The sequence below is a fragment of the Acomys russatus genome, chromosome 17, assembly GCF_903995435.1.
Source record: "Acomys russatus chromosome 17, mAcoRus1.1, whole genome shotgun sequence".
In the NCBI taxonomy this organism is placed as follows: Eukaryota; Metazoa; Chordata; class Mammalia; order Rodentia; family Muridae; genus Acomys; species Acomys russatus.
The window spans coordinates 1327408-1354059 of record NC_067153.1 but is presented as its reverse complement, the minus strand read 5'-3'; the positions used below and the strand labels follow the sequence as shown (position 1 = coordinate 1354059).

Sequence of the window (26652 nt, the reverse complement as noted above, 5' to 3'; positions counted from 1 at the left end):
TTAAAGGTGTGTGGTAGGGCTGAGCCACACCGCAATGATCTGTTTACAGTAAATGGAAAGTTCTTGGATTAAGGGTGTGTGTTAGGGCTGAGCCAAATCACAGCTAGCAACAGGTTTTTCTAGTACACAATCTCGGAGTTCACAGTGTGATCAAATATCTGGAACAACCCCCTCCCAAATTTATGAATTATGGTAAGAGATTTTGCTTGGTGTGAAAGCAAATCTCCTGAAGCTCCATAAAGAGCTGGGCCTGGTTGTGTACGCCTATAACTCCAGTACTATGTGGGTTGGAGATAAAAAGATCACTGGGGCGTGTTGGCTGCCAGTCTAGCTGTAGGTTTAGTGAGAGATTCTGTCTCAGAGGAAAAAGGTGGCCAGGTGGTGGTGGCACACGCCTTTAGTCCCAGCATGCAGATCTCTGAGTTCGAGGCAGGCCTGGTCTACAGGGTGAGTTCCAGAACAGCCAAGGCTACAAAGAGAAACTCTGTCTCAAAAAAGCCAAAAAGAAAAAAAAAAAAAAAAAGAAAAAGAAAAGAGAGAAAGAAGAAAGAAAGAAAAACAGTGAACGAAGATTTATAGAGCAGAACACTCAACTTTCTTCACTGGTTTCTTTGTGAGCTCCAAGGTATGTGCACACGTATTAATGCGCGCACACACATATATAATAACTATGAAGTATATTCTAAAAAGACAAATATTCAAATCTTTTGATTTCCAATTATTTTACCATACTTTATTCTTTGTGTGTGTGTGTGTACATATATGTGGTATATGTGTGTGGTACATATGTGTTCAGTTGGCATCTCCAGTTGCCCTCCCCCTTCCCCATATGGTCTGTTAAATACCTCATGTTTCTCCAACCCTGCCCGCTTGAAGGAAAGCCCCAACCCCCTGCCCTGGAGCCACCTTGCAGGTGACATTATCCTTCACTTGCAATCCTTAACACCTCTGGGGAGCCTTGTTAAAATCTGCCATGTCAGAAATCCCATGCTTAGGCTGCTTAGGCTGCATGCTGTGACCTTCGAGTTGCTGACCTTTGCCTCAGGAAGTCTTGTGCTCTAGGCTATCCTTAGACTATTTACCTTTGAAAGAAGTAGGGAAGTCTCAACTTGGAACCACCCAGAGGATCAAGGAAGTTCTTACAGGGCAGGGAGCGATTCAGGCTATTGTATTCTTGGGGGGGCGGGCAGGGGGGCTAGGGTGAGTGGAATTAGAATAGATCCTATTGACCTTGCTCTCTCTATATTCTTACTAGTCGGCATTAAAGGGAGTCGTGATCAGAAGTTTCTAGACTTGACTCAGTTATTTTTCGCATCTCTGTGCCCTACTTTCAATCTCTACTTCCTCTTTCGGGTGATTAGATTTGTCCTGCGGGCCGGGACACGTCAAACCTCCCTTCCCCCCATCCTGGCTGTGGAGGATGTTGAAGCCCAGGAGCTTCGGTTCCCAAGTAAACCTACCTTTTTATACCTTTAATCTGGCTTTGATTGGCTTATTTCAATATGCACATGTGAAGCTGGGTGTGGTGGTGCACACCTTAAATCCTAGCACCAGCAGAGGCAAGTGGATCACTGTGAGTTCGGGGCCAGGACAGCCAAGTCTACACAGAGAAACCCTGTCTCAAAAACAAAACCAACCAAACAGAATCATTGGATTTTAGCCTGCTTTTGAAAAATGCTCATATTTTGAATACAGCTCCTACCCAAAAGGCAGGATATCCTATTCCATCTCTGACTGATTTTACGCAGCTCCGTAAATGTTTTTGCCTGTCTTTCTCTACCAATAAGATGGAGAGATGTCATGAGAATTAAGGGCACTCAAATGAGAGTGTAGTCGAAGACCTAGCTGTGGTGCAGTCTGTTACTGCACATGTGTTTGAATGAGCATGGCCCCAGGCTCTTATGTTTGCCTGCTTAGTCCCTAGTTGCTGACCTATTGAAGAAAAGTTTAAAAGGTGGCTTTGGCCAGGCGTGGTGGTGCCCACCTTTAATTCCAGCACTTGGAAAGTAAAGGCAGGCAAATTACTGTGAGTTCGAGGCCAGCCTAGCCTACAAAACAAGTCCAGGACAGCCAAGGCTACACAGAGAAATCCTGTCTTGAAAAACAAAACAAGAGTGTGGCTTTGTTGGAGGATGTGTGTCATTAGGGGTAGGCTTTGTTTGTTTGTTTGTTTTTTAAGATTTATTTATTATTACATACACTGCTCTGCCTGAAGGTACACCTGCAGGCCAGAAGAGGACAGGAGCTCTGGAAGAGCAATCAGTTCTTATTCCTTCTTCTTCTTCTTCTTCTTCTTCTTCTTCTTCTTCTTCTTCTTCTTCTTCTTCTTCTTCTTCTTCTTCTTCTTCTTCTTCTTCTTCTTCTTCTTCTTCCCTCCTCCTCCTCCTCCTCCTCCTCTTCCTCCTCCTCCTTTCTCCTCCTCTCTTTCTTTCTTTCTTTCTCTTTGCTTTTGGATTTTTTTGAGACAGGGTTTCTCTTTGTAGCCCTGGCTGTCCTGGAGATCACTCTGTAGACTAGGCTGGCCTTGAACTCACAGAGATCTGCATGCCTCTGCCTCCTGAGTGCTGAGATTACAGGTATGTGCAACTACTGCCTGGCCAGTGCTCTTAACTTCTGAGCCACCTCTCAAGTCCCAAGAGCTTTGGAGTTTTGAAAGCCTATGCCAGGTCCAGTCTCTCTGTGTGTCTCTGTCTCTCTCATGTCTCTGTCTCTTTCTCTCTCTACCTGCAGATCAGGATGTAAAGCTCTCAGCTCCTACTCCAGTGTCTGCCTGCACACTGCCATGCTCCTACGATGATGGTAATGGGCTAATCCCCTGAAACTGTAAGCTAGCCTTCAATTAAATGCCTTTTTAAAACTAAGAGTTGCCTTGGTCATGGTGTCTCCAGCACAGGGGAACAGTGACAAAGACACGCAGTGAGTTGGCACTGTGAAGTTCATCCCCTGTGCACAGGAGATCTGATGAAAGTGACCTTCCAGATACCTATGCTTTTATGATCAACATCTAGACTATTTCCATCTTGTGAACTTCACGTCAGCATATGGTCTCCATGACTGGCAGAGGAAAGAGATTGAAGGAAGTACTCTTTTTAAAAAAGCAAGATGGTGCTGGGCATGATGGCACACACCTTTAATCCTAGCACCCGGGAGGTAGAAGCAGGTGGATCGCTATGAGTTTGAGACAGCTATGGCAAGTCATGGTGTAAGCAATTTCTAGGTCCCTGAGGGCGGGCCAGTAGAATCTCATGTACACTAATAGTAACACTATCTCCAAAGGAACAGATAGCCTTTTCTGGCCTTTGTAAGCATCTCACAAGTGTGCGCGCGCCCGTTCGCGTGGTTATACAGAGAAACCTTGCTTCAAAAACAAAAAATAAAAAAGAAGACTGCATCGCCAGTGTTTAGCAGTGGTTGGCATATCATACACTAGCTTATAGATTAATATTTATGAGAAATATATTATTATATAAATATATAGAGAGTGATAATATATATTGCTTTGACCTATAGTAGAGAAGAAAGTTTTAGAAAGGAACAGTAAAGTTTTAAGTGAGTTTGAGGCCAGCCTGGTCTACAGAGTGAGTCCAGGACAGCAAGGCTACACAGAGAAACCCTGTCTTGAAAAACAAATAAACAAACAACTTTTAAAAACTGAAAAAGAGAGTGCCAGTGTCTACTTAGTGTAATCTGTGGACTTAATTTATAGTTTTGTAGACCAGTCTGGCCTCAAACTCACAGCGATCCACCTGCTTCTGCCTCCCGAGTGCTGGGATTAAAGGCGTGTACCCCCACGCCCGGCCTTCATTTCTTTTTTTAAAAAAAGATTTCTTTATTTATTGTTATATAGACAGTGCTCTGCCTACATGTGTTCCTGCAGGGCAGAAGAGGGCATCAGATCACATTATAGATGGTAGTGAGCTACTATGTGGTTGCTGGGAATTGAACTCAGGACCTCTGGAGGAACAGTCAGTGCCCTTAACCTCTGAACCATCCCTCCAGCCCCTTTTCTTTCTTCCTTCCTTCCTTTCTTCCTTCCTTACTTCCTTCCTTCCTTCCTTTCTTTCTTTCTTTCTCTTTCCTTCCTTCCTCTTTTGGTTTTTCGAGACAGGGTTTCTCTGTGTAGCCTTGAGTGTCTTGGACTTGCTTTGTAGACCAGGCTGACCTCGAACTCACTTAAAACTTAACTGTTTTGCCTTCCAAGTGGTGGTGCTCACCTGTAATCCCAACACTCGGGGAGGCAGAGGCAAGCGGATCTCTGTGATTTGGGGGCCAGCCTGCTCTACAAAGTGAGTCCAGGTTACCCAAAGCTATGCAGAAAAACCCTGTTTCAGAAAAAACAGAAAACAAACAAACAAAGACCATGTGACAAGCTTTAGAGCCAGAACATGTGTGGTTAAAAAGCAAAACCGCTCTGGTTTTCCAATATTCAGTTTCACACCTGTCTTAGTTTTCTCTTGCTATGACAAAAGACCATGACCAAGGCAACTTACTGAAGTAAGCATTTAATGTGTGCTTCCTGTCTCAGAGGACTAGAGTCCACAAGAGTAGCAAAGGCATGGGGGCAGCTGAGAGCTCACATCTGGATCCACTGGCAGGAGGCAGGAAACTCACTGGGGATGACATGAGTCTTCTGGAACCTCACAGCCTGTCCCCAGAGACACACCTCCTCCAATAAGACCACACCTCCTAAGCCTCCCCAAGCAGGTGAGCATATGAGCCATTCTGATTCAAGCCACCACATCCCCTTTCTCTAAGAATCAGTTAGATGTTTTTTAAATCACTTTCTAAAACTGTTAAGTATTTTGTCTCTAACGTCTTTAGAATCCTTGCAAGTATTTCTCTCTGTTTCTTGGAAAAGTAAAGAATTAAATTAGTCTGGTATTACTACATTAAAAAGCAATTTTCTCCAATAGCAGAGTGTTCAGGGAGATAACAGTTTTCAACCTCAAAGCTATATTTCATGTCAGAGTTAATGCCTAGGGCTCTAGGTAGAAGCAGACTGATAACAACAGCTTTGCTGAACTACATTCAGGGAAAAGGTAGGGTTGGCTTTAATTGGATCAGGAATGAACTTCAGGCCAATTTTAAAAACTTGGTAATAATTTATTCTCCGCTGGGTTAGCTGTTTCTGAAAAGTCACCTTTGATATTTCAGTCTGAAATTTTGATTCCTTGGGAGTCCTTGTGACTTGGGGTTGATGTTGCTCCTTCCTAACCTTATCTAGTGGTTCCACAGCTACAAACATCCCTGGGCGCATGTCAGACTGACCGGTGTGTAGTGGACACTTCCGACCCTTCCAGATGGTCTTCTTGGTAGGCCAGCTGAGCCTCTGCCAACATCCTTTGACAGCTACTGGGATTGGGCCAAGCTTCATACATCATGAATCTAAGAGGCAGTCTGTTCTCTATTGTTCAAATTTTCCTATTCAAATTCATATTCCCTTAAGGACCATGTATCTTTTTGCCTGTCTACAAGCACTATCCCTGTGTTTTCATTTCTTGAAAGACTCAGTATTCCTTTTTCTTTTTTCTTTTGGTCATGTGTTGGTCTAAATAGTTTTTTTTTTTTTTAATTTAAATACTGTGAATAGGAACAGTGATATATTTCCTTGTCATGGCTTGGACACAGTTTTGTTTCCTCTATTTTTAATTTTTTTTTTTTTTTTTTTTTTGGTTGTTCGAGACAGGGTTTCTCTGTCCTGGACTAACTTTGTACACCAGGCTGGCCTTGAACTCACAGCGATCTGCCTGCCTCTGCTTCTCCAGTGCTGGGATTAAAGGCGTGCGCCACCACCGCCCGGCTTCCTCTATTTTTAAATGTATTTTTGGAGAGTTGAAAGCTTTTTAAAAATATTTATTTATTATTATATATACAGTGCTCTGTCTACATGTACACCTGCAGGCCAGAAGAGGGCATCAGATCACATTACAGATGGTTGTGAGCCATCATGTGGTTGCTGGGAATTGAACTCAGGACCTCTGGAAGAGCAGTCAGCGCTCTTAACCTCTGAACCCTCTCTCTCCAGCCCCAAGTTGAAAGCTTTTAAATGTCTAAAAGCCTAGATACCAGCCGTCCCCTAGGACAGACTCCATGCTTATTTTAGACAACTCTAGACATGTGGCACCATTGTATAGTGCCCTCAAAGCTCACTTGTAAGATGATGCACTTGACATCTGCCTTTCTGAGTCTGGCTTATTTTGTTAAATGGGATTGTTTCCATTTTCCTGCAAGTGACAGAATTTCATTCTGTTTACCTGTATAAACCTCTGCTGTATACATGTACCACGGTTTCTTTGTCCAGTCTCTGTTGATGGGTAGCTAGGCTGATTCCCTCTCTTGGCTGCTGTGCCGAGTCCTGCAGCAAAGGTAGATGCACAGGCACCGCAGCAGTAGAATCCCTTTGGGCTTGTAGCTATGACCCTGTGGTCTTTGCTAGCTTCCTTGTTGTCTCTGTGACAAGATGGTCCAAGCTCCTCTTGTATGTCTCCAGTCCCTGGAGTTAGTTTTCTCTAAGGTACTCTGATTCTTTGTAGAAACTGTACTTCAAGGTCACATAAGAGTGTTCACTGCAGAGACAGAGGCAGGCGAATCTCTGTGAGTTCAAGGCCAGCCTGGTCTACAGAGTGAGTCTAGGACAGTCAAGGCTACACAGAGAAACCCTGTTTCGAAAAACGAAAAAAATGAAAAAACCAAAAAAAAAAAAAAAAAAAAAGAGTGTTCACCCTACTTTTGTTGCTATTGTTTCTAGTACTTTTTCTTGAATGGGTTGTAGGAAATGGTTTTGGTTAAATGCTTAAAAGATACAATGCACTATTTATTCCCATTGATACTTCATATTAAAATTAATGACCATAGGACTTCTACTTAACCTGTCTATCTGAACTGATTATTTCTCCTTCCTATGCCAAGACCGTTGGTACTCAGTGACCCTGAGGAGGAGACAATTTCACACAACTACTCACTTGCTTGTTCCTGTGGCCCTTAGGGTCATAGCAGACACCAGTGGTACAACTCTAAAACTTTAAAGGCTCCTTATTAATGTTTTACAGTTCTTATCTTTACAGGATATTCCACCAGGAGTACCAACCAAATAGCTGGTTTTATTTTATTACTTTATTTTATTGAGAGAGTTTTTGCTGTGTATCCTTGGCTGGCATTATGCTTGAAGCAAGCCTTCTTTATCAGAGCCCTTGAGTCCTGGGATTACAGTGTGAACCATGCTGCCTGCCTATTTTACTCCGTCTTTGCTTGGAAACCCAGCTTTAACCTAGCTCATCTCTTCAGCCCTGCATTACCATATAGTTAAATTACTTGGAGTATTCTGTCTCCTGCTGGCTACACATTTATGTTAATTTATCTCCTTCTATTTTTCCATTTTCAAAATTTTTCACAATTTGATTATAAATTATTTAAATACTTAAACGACCCCAAAGTCAAGCCCAGACCAACAAAAGCACGTCTAAAGAAGTTTTGTTTCTGTCTCTTTTATCTCTGCCCTATTCTGTCCTTCCTTATATAAAGGGATTTTTAAAAATTAGATTTTTGTTTAAAATATGATTGTTGATTAAATATAAGCAAATAGATTTGTATTTTTGGCCTTTATGTACTCTAAAGCATACAGTACACACTTCCCAGTTTCCTCTGTCTTAACAGTTCTTCTCTCTCACTTTATTCTCTTTGTTTGCCAGGCTGGAGGTTGAACCCAGCCAGGGCCTGAGTGCTGAACGCGCACACCACAAGCCAATGATGCCTTCAGCCCTTCCGTTTTGGTTTTTGCCATTTTTTGTTGTTGTTGTTGGAAGTAGTGTTGCAGTGATTAGCTCTGTATATATGTTCAATCTTAGCTTTGCTTTTGTATCCTTGTGATAGAGGTCTAGGAACAGGGGTGCCAGAAATAGAAAATAGGAATTTTAAAGCGAAGAAACAGAGATTTTATTTATTTATTTTTTGGTTTATTTATTTATTTATTTTTGCATTTGAAGGCACTTTTAATACAGAATAAATGTGTTAATAACTTTGCATTACAAAAGCTGCCACACATCAGCAATAGGACTGTGCTAAAATCAGTGTCCATTTCTTTGGTTTTTTGAGACTGAGTTTCTTTGTGTAGCCTTGGTTGTCTGGGACTCTAGACCAGGCTAGCCTCGAACTTGCAGAAATCCTCTTGCCTCTGCCTCCCTAAGTGCTAGGATTACAGAACATGAGTTGGCTTCCCAGCACCTGTTAAAAAACACCTGTAATTCCAGCCCTGATACATGGGTACCAAAAAATAAAAGCCCCTTGTATTGTTTGTTGTCCCCGCTCTCATGTGTGTGAACACATGCCTTCAGAGGCCAGTGAATCCTCAGAGCTAGGCAGTTGCTGGGACCAGTGCTGCAACCAGTGCTGAGCCATCCCTCCAGCACTTTTTAACTTTTTGGGACTGTCTCCCCAAGTTGACATCTTTCAACTTGAGCCTCCAAAAATCCCAGAATTGTAGCCCCTGCCAATAGGGAATTTGCTTATGCTCAGTAAACTCAGATGGACCTGTTTATGTTTGCAGTAGACTGAGTCACCTGCTGACAACGTTTTGCAGTCATTTTCTCCAGAGAATGGAATAGACCACCAAAAGCTATTGTGGATCTTGGGAGTATTAATGTTTTCTGTATCTGAGTGTAAAAGGAAAGCTGACACAGCATTAGCACCTAGGGACTGTGACCTCTGAGTGTCAGTATAAACGCGGGTGACTCTCTCAGCACCTCCTCCTATCCCCGAAAGCAGAGATCTGCTCGTTAAGTCCCTGCTGAGCTGGAAACTGACAGGTTTGTGCCAGCAGTGCCCTTGGAGCTGGGATGCGTTGGCAATCTAATAAAGGATCGTCAACTACCGATGCGGTTTTTTTTTTTTTTTTAGACATGGCTTCTCTGTGTAGCCCTAACTGTCCTGGACTCGCTTTGTAGACCAGGCTGACCTCAAACTCACCTATGTCTGGGATTAAAGGCATACATCACCATATCCAGCTGTTAGGCAGCCCTTTTTCTAAAAGTTCCACTAGGTTTAGGAAACAGAAAACAAAAAAATCAACCCATTGCCTTCTTGGCCTGTCTCACACCAGGACTGATTAAGTGGTCCCCAGATTTTGCTACCACGTCCCAAACAGTCCCATGCTCCCCTTCCCCCAATTTAACCAAGCCCGTTGGCCGTCAGATAGTCCTTTATTGAAATATTTTCTCGTGGCTTCTTAACTGAGCACTCCATGGTACCACTGGTCATGTCATCTATGATGTCATGAGGGTGGCGGCCATCCACGCTGCAGCCCACAGACTGTGCAGTACCTAGGATCTCCTTAATAGTTCCAGAAAGCTTTCTGGCTAAGAACTGGTGCCGCATCTGCCTGGCAATGTTGATAATCTCATCAAAAGTGATTTTTTCACTGTGTTTAACGTCCTTCTGCTTCTTCCTGTCTCTCGGTGGCTCCTTGAAGGCTTTGATGATCAGGGGAGAGGCAGAGGGCCCTACTTCAATCTGGGCCTGTCTGTTCTGGATGGTCAGTTTCACTGTAATCCTCAGACCTTTCCAGTCACCAGTAGCCTTGGCAATGTCATCACCAACATTTTTGGAGATAGACCCAAAGGACCGATCTTGGGGGCTAAGGTGGATGTGGTGCCGACCTCGCCTCCAGTGCACCTCAGGTACACGACTTTGATCTCGTTGGGGTCAAACTTGGGCGGCATGGTAGAGGTGGCTGGTGTCGGATGAACCCGGATTCGGGACGACTGAACAAAGTTGCACTGTAGCCTCCTCCGAGCCGAAAGCCGAAAAGCTTTTTTGGTTTTTCAAAACAGGGTTTCTCTGTGTAGCTTTGGCGGTCCTGGACTCACTCAGTAGACCAGGTTGGCCTTAAACTCAGAGAGATCTGCCTTCCTTTGTCTCCTGAGTGCTGGGATTAAGTGTGCCACCACACCTGGTTTGGGATTTTATTTCTTTATCCCTCTTCTTTTTTTGAGACAGGGTTTCTCTGTATCCTTGACTGTCCTAGACTGGCTTTGTAGACCAGGCTGGCCTCGAACTCACAGAGATCCACCTGCCTCTGCCTCCCGAGTACTGGGATTAAAGGCGTGCGCCACTGCACCCAGCCCCTTTATCCCTTTCTTTACTTATCACCTCCTTAGCACCTTTCCTAGCACGGACAGGGATGTTCTTTATTCTTAGGCTTGCTCCTTCAGTTGTGCAAACACTTCAGGTTTCACCCTCAAATTTTGCTGATGCGTCACCATAAAGCACTCCCGACTATCAGCAGGTCAGCAGGTGTCAGAACACTGTTGTTGGAAGTAACTGGAGACACACACACACACACACACACACACACACACACACACACGTACACATGTACACAAGTACACATGCACACATGTACACAAACTAAACTCTAGAAAAAATTTCCTCATGAGATAGGGTCTTTTTCAGCATGCAGCCCAGGCTGGTCTTGGACTTATGATTTTTACTGTGGTTTTCCTGCCTCTGCCTTCTCCTGGAACTACAGACTCATGCCTTGTTCAAAATCATTTCAATCATTTTTGGTCATTAGGATGGGTATCCATGCAACTCTAATGCTGACGTACATGTGTGTACCTTGGAAAGAGAAATGCTTCTGTGCTCACACTATTGAAAGCTGGTCTTGGTTTACAGAAAGAACCCAGTAAATAGATTACTCCGATTAACAACAACATTATCTTTTCCTTCCAAAAACCCCATAGAAAGAAATCCAGCTAAGAGATTGCTCACAGTGGAGAAAAACAAACAAAGAAACAGAACAGGAGGATCTCACATTGTGATTTGCACTTCTCACCATCTAGGGAAGCAGCTAAGCCATCTTGGTTGCCATCCCAACCAGGAATTATTTGCGCATCTCCATTTCAGCGTCAAGGACATGAACTTCCTACATGATTCCTCATGCTCTGCTTCCACCTCAAGCTCTCCTCAGCAGCTGCCTCCAAACCTGCATGCTCCAGGGAGCCTGTCTCACCAACTCTACTGGCCTAGGATTTTTTTTTTCTACCTTACATGTTTCAAATTTAAGGTTGTCATCAGAATTAGCAAATAATAATACAGGATGCCCAGTTAAACTTGAATTTCAGGCACATAATGAAATTAAAACAAAACAAAACAGGACAATCTTAGCCTAAAAGTTATTATTTTTTTAAAATGATTTTCAAATATTAATAGGGGTCTTATACTTTATCTGAACACTCAAATCTAAAGGTCTTATAAAAATAATTACAGAAACATTGATATTATGCTTTTTAGAAGTTAACTTCAGCTTTTTTGGGGGGGCGTTTCAAGACAGGGTTTCTCTGTGTAGCCTTGGCCATCCTGGACTCACTTTGTAGACCAGGCTGGCCTCGAACTCACAGTGATCCGCCTGCCTCTGCGTCCCGAGTGCTGGGATTAAAGGCGTGCGCCACCACACCCGGCTTCTTTCTTTCTTTCTTTCTTTCTTTCTCTTTCTTTCTTTCTTGTCAATGTAATCTTAATTTGTAAGGCATATTAGGAAAACCAGAACTTAGATTTGCTACATATTATATCCATTACTAAATACTGCCAGTATTTTGTCTGCAAGATGTACTGATATTAATTCAGTTTAGTGGCTCTTTCAGTACAGCTGCTGTTGCCAGGCAGTGGTGGCACACACCTTTAATCCCAGCACTCGGGAAGCAGAGTTCGAGGGCAGCCTGGTTTACAAAGCCAGTGAGTCCAGGACAGCCAAGGCTACACACAGAAAAACCCTGTGTCCAAACCAATAAACAAAACCCCAACAACAACAACAACAACACAACAGTAGCAGCTGTAGATCTCGTTCATCATTCTGCCGGTGCCAGAGCCAACGCCTGCTTTGGTGATTTCTCGGTGCCAGCAGAGCTCTGGACTCTTTAGACCCGTCAAGGGCGCGGGGCGGTGGGGGGAAGGGGGAACGGACGGAGGCAATCTGACTTCCCACGGTGACTGTTCTCCAGTTTTCTGTAGTGGCCTCCTCCTGAGTGCCATTTGCTTGTTGTTAGCACCGAGAGCAAGTGTATAGTTTAAAAAAAAATGCTTTTGAGGTAATATCCATGTCAAGTTTATTCCAGCAGCTGAGCCGGGTGCGGGGTAAGGTGGAGCTAAAGCCAAGGCCACACATCTCAGAAGTGGAATGGGTGAGTTTGCTGCTCGTTTTCTCGGCAGGACACCCTGGTGGAAGTGGGAATTTTTAAACCGTGACTCTTGGTTTCTGGAGGAACTTGCTAGATGGGAAGGCAAGGCTCATGAGACACAGAGACAATGAAAAAGGAAGGGGCTGACAGGGTGGGTGGAGGGACTTTTTTTTTTTTAATCTCAGGGGAGCCAAAAGGGAAATGGTGGCAAAGGGGCGGGACAGTGCTGTGGCTGGAGCAAGGTAATCAGGGGACTTCTTTGTTCTCAGAAAGAGGGTGGTTTGGGGTGTTTGTGAGGAGAAGAAAGGAAGTGGTGGGATGGGAGGCTCCTGTTCTGTCCTATTTTTAGAGGACTGAGAAGGGGGGTGCCTAGTGTGATTGGGAGTGAGGTGGAGGTGGGTGGGGGCCTGGCGCAAAGACTTATTCAAATAAACTCTCACTGAGGGTTAATGCAATCAAGAAAATGTGAAAAAAAGGGCAATTATTATTCTCTGTGTAGCCCTGGCTGTCCAGGAACTCACTCTATAGATCAGGCTGGCCTTGAACTCACAGAGATCTGCCTGGCTTGCCTCTGCCTGCCAAATGTTGGGACTAAAGGCATGTGCCACCATCTCCTGGCTGTGCATAGTTCTGAGTAAAACTTACATGTTTTTTGTTCTCTCTCTCTCTCCCTCCTCTCCTCCTCTTCCTCCTCCTCTTCTTCTTCTCTTTCTTCCCCTCCCTCCCTCCGCCCCCTCTCTCTCCCTCCCCCCCAGCACCCCTCCCCCCGTGATGTGAATGTGAAGGCCAGAAGTCAATGTCAGATAAACTTCTTTCATTGTTCTCCCCCTCATTTTTTTGAGGCAAGGTGTGAGCTCTACGGAAGCCCTGTCCCCACCCAGCCCTGCTCTTGTGGTGCTCGGCTCCAGATGTGCATCACTGCATCAGCTCCTAGCACCTGTGACGGGGATCATGGCTCAGGTCCCATGGTTACAAAGCAGGCACTTCCCAGACTTTACTTTCTTGGAAACCCGCTGTGTAAGACACCATTCTGGGCTTGTGCCTAGCATCTGAATATACAGCACCACTGTCAGAATTTCCCCCAAAATGAGTACAAAAGCTGTGTACAAGTACACCAACCATGTCTTAAAACATTTAAGTAGGCTTTTTCCCTAGGGAGCTTTCATGTCCAAATACAGATTTTATACACACACACACACACACACACACACACTGTTGTTTTTAAAAAGCAACGAGAAGCTGGCTGTAGTGGTGCATACCTTCAATCCCAGCACTCAGGAGGCAGAGGTAGGAGTAGCTCTGTGAGTTTGAGGCCTTACAAATCAAGTCCAGGACAAGCAGGGCTATCACACAGAGAAACCCTATTTCAAAAACCAAAAACCAAACCAAACCAAACTGCAATGAGATTGCATAGTATTGGTAGCTAAAAGCTACTGAGAACGTACTATACCATATGTCAGACACTGTTCTTGAGCCTTTACTTGAAGACCACATGAAATCTTCACAATAGCATGATGAATGAATGAATGAATTATTTATAAATAGAGTCTCTCTAGGTAACCCTGGCTGTCCTGAAACTCAGAGGTCCTCCTCCTCCTGCCTTCTGAGTGCTGAGATTAATGGTATGATCTACCAAAATCAGTCCCAGTGCTTTAAAAAAAAAAAATTATTGAATTCTATTTTATGTGCATTAGTGTGACAGTATCAGATCCCTTGGAACTGGAGTTACAGACAGTTGTGAGCTGCCATGTGCTGGATGCTGGGAATTGAACCTGGGTCCTTTGGAAGAGCAGACAGTGCTCTTAACCACTGAGCCATCTGTACTTTTTGGTTTTCGTTGTGTCCTCCCCCCCCCCCCCCCCCCGGCCCCAAGACAAGGTTTCTTGTGTAGCCTTGGCTGTCCTGGACTCCCTTTGTAGACCAGGCTGGCCTCGAACTCACAGAGGCCCACCTGCCTCTGTCTCCCTGAGTGCTGGGATTACAGGTATATGCCACTGTTCCTGGCCAGATGCTCAGTTTTATGTGTGCATTTGACTGTGCCATTGGTTCCTCATCATCCTGGGTGTGGTATGAGGGCATGTCTTGAGATGGACATTTATTTTTGTTTTGTTTTTCAAGACAAGGTTTCTCTGTGTAGCCTTGGCTGTCCTGGACTCACTTTGTGAACCAGGCTGGCCTGGAACTCATAGCAATCTGCCTGCCTCTGCCTCCTGAGTGCTGGGATTAAAGGCGTGTGCCACCATGCCCAGTGAGATGCACATTTGAACAAGCAGAACAAGCAGGTTGCGGGAGGATGCATTGACTTTTACCCAGCTGTCTTCCAGTCAGGACCTTTAGCTTCTTCTCTTGTCTTCACACTTTCACTATGGCTCCATATAGCAACAGCTCTCCTGGTGCTGAGGCTGTGAACTTTAGAATCCTGGGTCTCTGTAGATCATGGGACTTTCAAGCTCTTATAGTTATGTGAGTCAATTCTTTATCAAATCCATCTGCCAGTCTATGTATCCATCCATCTGTCTGTGAGGTCCCTACCGGTTGCAGGGCGTGGCTGGCATGCTCTGCCCTCTACCTAGAGCCAGGGCTTCCCTATCCCAGAGACCCTTCACCATATACTCCAGACATTTCTCCCTCCCTTTCCCCCTCGTCTCCCTCTCCTCTGCCCTCCTCTTTCTCTTGCCTTCCTCCACTCCCCCCCTCTGCTTGCACACCTCTCCCCTCCCTACCCCTCCCCTGCTGTTCCCCATAGACCCACATTTACATAATAAAGCTTCATCTTGCCACAAGTTCATTCCATTTTAATCAATCGTCTGGTGTGGTGATTGGGGGAAGCCCAGCAGGCTGGACTGTGGGCTCCTCCCTTCACCTCATCTTCCTGCTCTGATTGATCATCTTTAAACCTGGGAGAAGTTGAATACACAGCCTGGCCACAGGCATGGTGGGAACAGATCCTTTTCTTCCACCGCCCTCTCCGCCTGACCCAACTTTGCACTTGGTGAGTGATCTCTCTGCTGGCCAAAGTCAAGAGGTATCAGGTGCCTCTTTGGGGTTCAGGACCCCTCGGATCTCATCTGTGAATCCATGGCCACTGGAGAGCTAGTCCACCCGGAACAAAAAACAGGTTTTAATTCTAGGGGTGGTTCTACAGTTCGGAGACGTCTGACCATAGGTTACCCCCAAACCCCAAAAACCATCTGATTCCAGATTATTGATTTGGGATACCACATCAATAACCTTGGAATTCTGAAAAAGGTGGGAGAAATGGTTGCCACTGGGTGTCTGAGTTTCTCCAAACCACATCTGTCCAGAGCACTCTGCCTCTTGAGTGCTGGGATTAAAGGCATGAGCCACCATGCCCGGTGAAACATCTTTATTATTTTTTAAAAGATTTTATTTATTTTATATGTATGAATGTTCTCTCTGCATATACACCTGCATGCCAGAAGAGGACATCAGATTTCAGTGTAGATGATTGTAAGCCACTGTGTAATTGCTGGGAATTGAACTCAGGACCTCTGAAAGAGCAGACAGTGCTCTTAACTTCTGAGCCATCTCTCCAGCCCTGCAATGGAATTTTTAAATCACCCACTGCCAGACACTTAGAACATGCGGCTGATTGCCATGTTGATTTTGGCATAAAAGGGGTGGAGCCATAGCTTCATGCCATCTTAACAAAGGGCAGGCTCATGACCGGCAGCCATCTTGGTTGTGGGAGAGTCCTGGCTTTGTCGCCATCTTTATTGAGGGCTGCCAAGTGCATTCAGTACCTTGCTGACCATCAAGTGCAACTTCTTCTGTCTTTTAAGCTTTTGCTGTTCAGTTTATAATGATGCACTGTGGTAGGACCAGCAGGATTTCTAGTCTCTCTATGAATTGTATTTATGATTGAAAGTTTTGCTTTAGTACTAGTTCAGAAATCTATTTGAAGTCATGCTAAGAACTGACACAGATAATTACAAGATTAGCTTTATTTCCCTCGTCTCTTGTTTCATGTTTTCGAGGTTAAGCCTAGTTAAGCAAAGTTTGTTTAGCTCAGGTATAATTAATAGATGATGGTCCTCAACCTGTCAGAGGATTTGTAGAATAAGTACATTGAAATGCTTAATAAAAAAAGCTTACTGTGACAGAGACCCCAGCGACTGTCGGTGACTCCAAAGCCTCCAAGAAGACCAGAGTACAAAGGCTGACCACTCCACCTGGATTGTGATACTGGGCAAGCAAGGCTGCTCCAATCCCAACTCACCTGCTGCTAAGGCCCTGTCTGAACTGTGGACACACAGGACATCTGAAGACTTGATGGCCATATATTGCCTAGACAAAATAAGGCCAGCCAGTCTCCTAAGTTCCTTCTGCACAGAAAAACCTCTTAGCTTTGCCTGACAACTGAAAACTGACGCTGCCCTAGGCCCTCTGCCCACGACACCACAGGAGCCTAGAGGCAAGGCCATCTGGATAACGGGTCAGACTCTGGCATATTAGTCAACACATAGGCCGCTTGGATTACACGTCCTGTGGTAATTTATCTTTTTTGAGTCTCTGATGGGTTTGAAGATCAGTTAACAGCAAAAACCGAGGCTTTAGGTACCTTCTCAGAAAAGTATAAAGTTTATATGTAAGGTCTGAGGCTCTAAAAAGTGTTTGAGGGTAGTGAGACATGGTGGCGTATGCCTTTAACCCCAGCAGTTGGGAGGCAGAGGCAGGTGGATCTCTATGAGTTCGAGGCCAGCCTGGTCTACAAAGTGAGTTCAGGACAGCCAGAGCTGTTACACAGAGAAACCCTGTCTCAAAAACCAAAAAAAAAAAAAAAAAAAAAAAAAAAAAAAAAAAAAAACCAACAACAAAAAACAAAAAACAAACAAAAAAACAAAAAAGAAAGTGATTTAAGGTATATAAAAACTCTTCCTCCCACTACACTACTGTTGTATTAAGACCATTCAGAGCTCTAACATTTATCGGATTTTAAATGGTCACCCAAGCCAATTTGCCTCTTTTTGTAAACCTAAAAAGATTTGTGTAAGCTCCAAGAGATCCACTCCAGATCAGTGCCACGCAGCAGCTCAAGTTCCCCACCTGTCTCCTGCTTCAGAGGATGGGATTCCTCGCTGCTCCCCTCCCCCAGCTACCAAGACCAAGTGCCTGAAAGTCGATGGGCCTAAACATTTCAAATGTCCCTAAGGAAAAAAAGTTATCTCCCTAAACTCCTTAACTTTATGTTCTAGCCCTAACATATCTCACAGGCTGCATCAGCTGCACCTGCAGTTTCTTAGCCACAGATGGTCTCACAGATCCCGGTCAGCAAATATAATAGCCTGCTCTTCCAGACTTGGCCAACATCACAGCCTTTTGTACTGCCTCCCTTCCCTCACCCCCCAAGTTAATGTCCCAATGTCAGCCAGAAGCAGCCAAAGGCGATTATTATTATTATTATCATTAATTATTATTATTATTATTTTGCCTGTTATCCATTTATTACCATCAAAAGGCTGGGATGGTAGGCCCAGCTGCAGGGCGTGGCTGGCATGCTCTGCCCTCTACCTAGGGGCGGGGTTCCCCTCTCCCAGAGACCCTTCACCATATACTCCAGACATTTTCGTTCCTCCCTCTTTTTCCTCCCTTCCAGCTTTCTTGCCTTGCCTTGCCTTCCCTTCCCTTCCCCCCTCCTCTTTCTCTCCTCTGCCCTCTCTTCTTTCGCTGCTTGCATACCTTTCTCTCCTTCCCTCCTCCTCCTCTGATGTTCCCAGACCTGCATTTATATAATATAGCTTTGTTTCCCCATTTTATTTTATTTTAATCAATCACTATATATCTGTTTGTCTGTCTATCTATCTATCTATCTATCTATCTATCTACCTATCTATGTACCATCTACCTATCTTTCATTAATCTATTTACTATCTAGATAACTGATTCTGGTTTGCACTGATGTTGGTTCTTTAGACTACCCAAAGTAAGGTCTCTGTTCATTTATTAGTTTTAAAAAGAATTTATTTCCCTTAAGTTTGTGTGTGTGTGTGTGTGTGTGTGTACATACATGCACGTGTCACTGAGCACCTGCTGAAGTCAGAGGATAACTTTAATGAGCACTTCTTTCTTCTTTCACTGTGTGTTCCAGGAATTGAACCCAGGAGGGCAGGCTTGTACATCAGGCACTTTTACCTGATGAGACGCCTCACAGGTCAAATACCTAAAGGAAATTTGGGGTTAAAAGATCTGGTTGTTTTGATAAGATTTTGAAATTATTTTCAACCTTGAAGAGAACCACTTATCCGGCTCCCTACTGCCACCCTGTGGCACAATTTCTTCATTGTAGTTACAAACTGCTCTCAACAAGGATCCAGGAAATGGCCCTAAGCCAGTCTGTCTGCCCCCTCTCCCTCCCTCCTTTTCTTCTTCCCTCCCCACTCCCTCTTTCTCTCTGCTACTGTAAATAATATTGTAACATCAGATAAATTCATGGTTTATATTATTTCCTGAAGAATACATTCCTAGATTCTTATCACATTGACAAAGAATGTAAACATTAATCTTTGTCTTATAAATTTATATTTATTGCATATGCATATTGCATATGACAGAGTGAAAAAAAACATTAAAACATAAAAAATCATTTTAACTTAACTAGCCGTCAAAAATGCTTTTTGGTTTTGTTTTTTGAGACAGGGTTTCTCTGTGTATCCTTGGCTGTCCTGGACTTGCTTTGTAGACTAGGCTGACCTCGAACTCACAGCAATCCACCTGCCTCTGCCTCCCAAGTGCTGGGATTAAAGGCGTGCACCACCACCACCCAGCTTTATTTTTGTTTTTTGGGTTTCTCTGTGTAGCCTTGGCTGTCTTGGACTCATTTTGTAGACCAGGGGGGCCTCGAACTTACCACCATGCCCAGATTCAAAACTGCTCTTAAAGTAACATTTAAAAACATTTACTTTTTAAAATTTTTATTTATTTATTTATTTATTTTGTTTTTGGAGACAGGGTTTCTCTGTATAGCTTGGGCTGTCCTGGAATTTGATTTGTAGACCAGACTGGCCTTGAACTCATAGAGATCCACCTGCTTTTGCCTTCCGAGTACTGAGGTTAAAGTTGTGTGCCATTACCACCCTGAAAATAATTTTTTCTTTTCTTTAAAAAAAAATCTTTATTTTTCATTTTATGTCCATTGGTGTTTTGCCTGCATGTATATCTGTGTGAGGGTGTCCAGTTCCTTGGAACTGGAGTTACAGACAGGTGTGATCTGCCATACAGGTGCCATCACTCCAGCCACACACTTAAATGTTTTATTTTATTTTTAAATTTATTTATTTTATCTGAGTGTGGACACAGATGTGGAGGTCAGAAGATAACTTCTGCCAGTTGGTTCTCTCTTTTCACCATGAGATCAGATGCAAATCATAATGGTAGCAGGTGCCTTTTCAGCTGAGCTCCCTCTGTGGTTCTGGGATTTTTTGTTTTTGTTTTTTGTTTTTTCGAGACAGGTTTTTCTCTGTGCGGTCATGGCTGTCCTAGACTCACTTTGTAGACCAGGCTGGCCTTGAACTCATAGTGATCAGCTTGCCTCTGCCTCCTGAGAGCTGGAATCAAAGGCGTGCGCCACCACGCCCAGCTTTTTTTTTTTTTTTTTTAAAGAGGGTTTCTCCTGTAGCCCTGGCTGAATAGTGGAAGCTACTGGCAGCTGGGGGCTTGGGCGGGGGGGGGGGGGTAAGGGATAGGGGGTGGTCCTGAGGCTCCAGGCTGCCTTCAAGGAGGAGGAGAGCCCTTCCTTTGCCAGAATAAATGATTAGTCTCAGCCAGTCAACAGCAGAGGAATGAAGAGAGAGATCAGCAAGCCTTTATTTCATAAATCAGGGACATTATAAATCTTGGGCAGGGAGAGGGGTTTTGAGGGTAATGTGTTTGATTTGTTGGGGCTAGGGGAGCCAGGAATACTTGGCCTACATGTAGCAAAGCAACTCTATTATAAGAGGGAAATGGAGTTATCCTGTGGGTGGGAAAGAATATCCAGATAGGGTTAAAGTCACTGTTGAAAGCCAAGGCACCAAATCACCTCCTTAGCATAGCCTGGGTGTCTCCAGGAATCCCCAGGTGCTTGCTGAACAGCCTTATCAGGAAAGGGTCTTCCCTGAGGGCTGGGTGAGCTCCTTAAATTATCTGGGCTTTCTCAGATCAGATGAAGAGGGAAACTCAATGAGAAAGGCAGTCTGTCAGTTTATACTGAGGTGAGAGGCTATCCAGAAATGCCAGGCTTTGACCTTAACAGCAGGGTTCCACATACTATTTTGTGGTATTTATGTGTAACTTGTGACATGTGTATGTTAACATGTGGAGATCAGAACCACTTTGTAGAGTTGGTTCAAACTCCTTCCATCTTTATGTGGGTTCTGAAAATCAATTAGGCCACCAAGGTTATATGGCAAGTGACGCTGCCAGCTGAGCCATTTTGCTGGCCCTATTTATTTTTAAAAGATTATTATTATATTATTTTATTATTATTATTATTATTTTAAAGACAACATTTCTCTGTGTAACAGCTTTGCCTGTCCGAGACTCACTTTGTAGACAAGGCTGGCCTCGAGTTAACAGAGGTCTGCCTGCCTCTGCCTTTCACGTGCTTGGATTAAAGACATGCACCACTATGCCTGGCTAAAAATGTATTATTTTTAATTATGTGCATGAGTGTGTATTTGAGTTTGGGTTTGTGCACATGAGTTCAGTGTTTGAAAAAGCCAGCAGAGGGCTTTAGACTCCCTGGAGCTGGAGTTGCTGGCAGCTGTGAGTTGCCTGACGTGGGTACTTACAACAAAACTCAGGGCAGTACACACTCTGAACTGCTGAGTCATCTCTCCAGCCCTGGTCCAGTTTGCTTAGTTTTGAGACAGGACCATGTTCTGTAGGTATGGCTGGCCCAGGCAGAGTTAGAAGACTCGACCTCGTGAGTGCTAAGGTTACAGGTGTAAGGGTCATACTCAGCTTGAAGTTTAAAATAGAATCATAAACAGAACATGCAATGTATCTAACCAGTTAAATATAAATTTATCTTATAAGTTGTTTCTTTTCATCCATTCTGATTATATTTCTTTGGAAGTTTTATTTTAAGGGTTTAGACTTACTTGTTGACCTCTTTAGCAAACAGGGGTCAGATTTGAAAAAACATTTTTTTTTTAGCAGAAGCTCATAGTGTCAAATATCTCTTCTTTTCCTTTTGAGACAGTGTCTTCATATGCAGCCCAAGCTGACTGAATGTGTAACCTTTCTGCCTGAACCTCCTAAGTGCTGAGATTACACGCGTGTACCTCTATATCCAGATTTTTCTTGTTGTGGTTGTTTTTGTGTTGTTCTGTTTGTTTGTTTTCCGAGACAGGGTTTCTCTGATATCCCTGGCTGTCCTGGACTCACTTTGTAAACCAGGCAGTCATCGAACTCACAGTGATCTGCCTGCCGCTGCCTCCCAAATTCTGGGATTAAAGTCATGCACCACTATGCCAGGCTGTACGTCCAGCTTTTGATTAAAAAAAAAAAAAAAAAAAGAAAAAAGAAAAAAAACCAAGTATTCAATCAACAAATTTAGTATAGTGTTTTTTGCAGATGGTCAACTTTTTCTTTCTTCTTTAAAAATGTTTTAAAAAAATAAAATTTTGTTTTGTATTTATTTATTCTTCTCACACAAGATACCCAACAGCAATGTCCCCTCCTTCCATTTCTCTTAGTCACCCTCTCTACCTCTCCTTTCCCCAAGACCCATTGCTTCTTCTTTTCACTTTAGAAAGGACCTCCCAGGGATGTCAGTTAAACAAGTTACAATAAAACTAGGCACAAACTCTCTTCTCAAGGAATGATGAGGCAACCCAATAGGGGGAAAAGGGTTTTAAGAGCTGCAGGCAGACCAGTCTAACATAGAACTCACAGGGATGCTCCTGCGTCTCTCACTGGAGTGATTAAAGGTGTGCCTGACAATGGCACTTCTTTTTAGAGATTGCTTTTCTTTCTTTCTTTTTTTTTTTTTGTTTGAGTTTCTCTGTATAGCCCTGACTGTCCTGGACTTGCTTTGTAGACCAGGCTGGCCTGGAACTCACAGCAATCTACGTGCCTCTGCCTCCCAAGTGCTAGCATTAGAGGTGTGCGCCACCACCGCCTGGCCTAGAGATTGCTTTTCTGCAAGTTCTTTCCTTATGTTCTTTTGGTCAGTTTGGATGTTGACATCTGTTTAGTGATTGGCTGAGTAGGTATCACCAGGGCCAGTTTGCAGAAAAGATGTTTGCCTAAGGTCATACTTCAAGGCAGTGGTGAGTCTCCTGTCTCTTTGATATCCTTTCTCCATCACAGACCTTTGTGAAAACAAGACTCCAATTCCTGACTTAGAAAACTTCAACCCAATTAGAATAAGAATAATGAAACAAGCAGGGTGTGGTGGTGTACATCTGTAATCCCAGCACTTGGGAGGCAGAGACAGGCAGATCTCTGTGAATTTGAGGCCAGCCTGGTCTATAAAATGAGTCCAGGACATCCAAGGCTACACAGAGAAACCTTGTGTCTAAAAACAAACAAACAAACAAACAAGAAACAAAAAACAAAAAACAAATCATGAAACACTTGGTGTCCACCTTCCTGGGATGAGATGGGGAACAATTTTCTTTCCCTTCCTGGTGTAAGCGTCATCCCTGATTTACTTTGTGCTTGTAGCCTTACCTTCTCTTCCTACACGGAGCCCCATGCCCACTCTGTGATCATGGACAGTGATTCAGTGTTGAGAATGGGTTTCTGTTCTAGACCACTCAGTCTTAGACCGTTTATTGGACTTTGACATTTCCTGCCCTTCTCAGTGCCTTGTCTCTCTCTGGGGAGCATTGATTGGTCATATCTACACAGGTGCGTGTGGTTCCTGATGCTGACCACAGTGTCTCCATGGTTCTGGAGCTGGTGGCTCAATCCTGCTCAAAAGAGAGGATTCCCAGTTGTTGGTGATGTTTAGGGGAGGCTTAGCAGATGTGACTTGACTGAAGAAGTGTGTCAGTTGAGGGGAGGGTGCTTTGAGGTTTCAAAATCCATTTCCAGTTATCTCTCTCTGCTTGCTGCTCCAGGCACCATGTCTGCTTGTTGCCACGTTTCCCTCCATGATGGACTTTTAGCTCTTTGGCACTATAAACTATATACACGCTTTCATAAGTTTCCTTCACCATGGTGTTTTAGCACAGAAACAGTAACTAATGCACTTGGAAGTCTTCCTTCTCTCTGAGACCACACCAGATCTTTAGGGTTGTCAATCGCTTCCTGTACAGAACAAGTGATTTGAGTTAATGTAAGGTGTTGGCTCTGTTTCTTAACAATTAAATTTTATTATACAACCCAACTAATTATCTTACACAAGAGGGAAAAATGGTTAAAGGGAAACAAGAGTGAACCTTCCGGTATCTGTTCCACGGGATGGGTCCCTAGGTGTCTCTGGCCTGCGCGCTGGTCTGGCCTCTTTGCTGATCCACACGCGCTCAAGCTTGGTCTGAACCTGCTGCCCTTCTTGACCTCTCGGTCTGTCTGTCTCTCACGTGCAAGGGCCGGTCTCCTCCTCCCATCGAGGGTCGATTAGAAACACAATAATCTGGGTGGAGCCCCCAGGTCTGCTTCCTGAATTCCAGGCCCAGGATGGCTCCACCCAGTCTATCTCAAGGTTAATCTCAGGGAGTATCCGTGGTGTGTCCAAGGGCAAAGCCCGCCAAGAGTGTTTTCACCTGTGACAAAGCTTACAATCCTTTCCATAGTAAGGCTATTGGATATCAATGTCAATTACCAGTGCTCTGATGGACCATACAGGGACCTGGACATTAGGGAGGTGTGGGTTCCTATACACACATGGCAGTTTGTATGAGAATGTCTCCCATAGACTCATATGTTTTAATTCTTGGTCCCCAGTTGGTGGAATTGTTTTGGAAGGATTAAGAGGTGTGGCCTTGTTGTAAGAGGTATGTCATGGGCTTTGAGGTTTCAAAAACCTAGCCCATTCTCAGTCTCCCTCTGCTTTGTGCTTGTGTATGAAGATTTCAGCTCTCAGCTACTGCTCCAGCACCATGCCTCAATGCCTGCCTGCCTGCTGCTGCCCTGCTCATCACTATGGTGGTCATGGACTCTAGCCCCATGAAACTGTAAGCAAGCCCCAATAAACTCTTTTTTTGATAAGTTTCCTTGGTTGTGCATTTTTATCATAGAAAATAGAAATAGTAACTAAGAAAGCACAGATACCAAAAATTCCTCTCATATTGTAAACACTCCTCAATATCACTATATATAAAGTCTGTCCTTGACTAATCTGCATACTACTGTTATCTCTTATACAGCAAGTGGCTCAATAGAATAGGTCTGAGAGTAGGGGGGTGATGGTCTCATGCACTGTGTATAACACAGTCTGTAGTTAATATTTTGAAATGTGGCTTTGTGGAACCATGCTTTTTAAGGTCAAAGTCTGGCATTTCTGGATAGCCAACTGAGATCAGTCTATTACAATGAACTCCCTTTCTCCGTCGGGTTCTCTCTTTTCCTCATCTGGGGAACCCTAGATCTTTGTTTGTTTTTGTTTTAGTTTTTCTTTTCTTTCTTTTTTTTCTGTGCACAAACGTTTATTGAGGGAGGGGGCGTCAGTCCTTCTTGGTCGCTGCCTTCCTCATGGCTGCCAGCACGTTGCTAAGCTCCTCCTGCTTCCTTTTGGCCCGGATGTGCGTGCCCACCCGCTTCTTGATGAACTTGAGCGCGCGCTTGTCCTTGGACACCTTGAGCAGCTCCATGGTGCGCCGCTTGTAGGGCGCGAAGCCGCACACCTCCCTGATCATGTCCCGCACAAACTTGGTGTGCTTGGTGAGGCGCCCGGGGCGCTGGCTGTGCTTCGGCTTGCTGACGTTCTTCGTCACTTTGTGGCCTTTGTTGAGGCCCACGGCCATGGGGTAGGCCAGGGCCATGGCTGCTGCTCTCTGATGGTGGCTGCGACATCTTTTTTTTTTTTTTTTTTTTTTTTTTTGAGACAGGTTTTTTTTCTGTGTAGCCTTGGCTGTCCTGGACTCACTTTGTAGACCTGGCTTGCCTCAAACTCAAACAGAGATCCGCCTGTCTCTGCCTCCTGAGTCCTGGGATTAAAGGCATGCGCCACCACCCCAACGAGAACCCCAGATCTTGTAAGGAGTATCACATAGCCCTCAGGGAAGACTGCATGCCTGACCCTTTCCTGATAGAACCTGTTCAGCAAACACCTGGGTATTCCTAGAAATATTCCACTCTATGCTAAGGAGACCCTAGCCTTCATCAAATGACTTTTAATCATACCTGGAAGTTCTTCCCCCAACTCACAGGATAATTAAATACTATGTTACCCCTCTTTGTGATAGGACCCTATGCTATTACATATAAATGAAGTGCTGTACCACTGTGTGTAAGTCAAGTATCTGTAGCACACTAGCCCTAGAGAATCAGACACATACGCCTTCAAACCTCTCCTCACGGCCTAAAGTTTACAAATCCCTGATTCATGAAAATAAAGGCTGGCTTGCTCTCTCTCATACTCTTGCCATTCCTCCACCATGATTGTCTGGACTCCATTTATTCTGGGGAAGAATCACTTCCGGATGCTTGGGGCTTGATTGCTGGTGAAGGCAGTCAAGACAGTGATGGCGGAATTGTCTTGGCAGCTGCTGAAGCCCACTCCATCTCTGTTAGCTTGGTGCTGTTCACCAGTGAAGTACCTGCTGGGCCTCCATCTCACTGGACCTGCCTTCTGCCTGGTTTCAGGCATCTGCATGAATCCTCTGCTGTGTTTAGCACAGCAACTGAACCAAGGGCCTATAACACTTTGGTATCACCACAGGCCTTTGGAATGCCTGAGTTTTCATTGCTGTCCAATACTGACAATTTCATTCTAAAAGAGCTGAATTGTAACACTCAGTGGAAAATCATTTCTACCTCCCCCATGAGACTGGGAGCCTGGCCTAGTGCACAGGCCTCTTCCTGAGTGCTCTAAGCTGCCCATGAGTGAGAAATGGGACCTTTGACCTTGAGATCCGTCTATTCTCATCTGGAAGCAAGCAGCGGCTGGACCAGCCTGCCGGATGTGGAACCCAGGTCCCAACCAGATGCTGAAAGGCATGGTTTGTTAATTTTTAAAAAAAAATATTGACCTTGATTTTTAAAATTTTGTTTTAAAGTACTTGTTTAAGTTAATGATTTTTTTTCCCCAAGGGCTGCTTTAAATTTTGTACCCTGGATGCTCAGCTTTGAAAAGCAATTTAGGAGAGGAAGGGCTTACTTTAGAGTCCCAGGTCACAGTCCATCCGTGCAGGGCAGTCACAGCAGCAGGAGCTTGAGACAGCTGGTCACATCACACCACGTTGTAGCACAAGAATAGCCACACAAACCACTCAGACTCCAGTCTCAAGCAGATACGGGCGGTTTATTGAGGGTACACACATCCCCCAAACAAGGCTGATTGCAGCCAGGGCCGCAGGAAGGAGCCTAACTG

The 26652-nt window shown here is 44.3% G+C and overlaps 1 protein-coding gene and 1 pseudogene across 1 annotated transcript; both read right to left on the bottom strand.

Moving 5' to 3' along the window:
- Window positions 1-9162: 9162 nt before the first annotated feature.
- On the bottom strand, window positions 9163-9830 carry LOC127201781 (60S ribosomal protein L12-like; annotated as a pseudogene).
- Window positions 9831-24760: 14930 nt separating this feature from the next.
- Window positions 24761-25102, bottom strand: LOC127201116 (60S ribosomal protein L36-like). The gene has a single exon (XM_051159456.1). It carries the CDS (start codon window positions 25100-25102, stop codon window positions 24785-24787), a length of 318 nt encoding a protein of 105 aa, XP_051015413.1. The 3' UTR covers window positions 24761-24784.
- Window positions 25103-26652: the final 1550 nt, after the last annotated feature.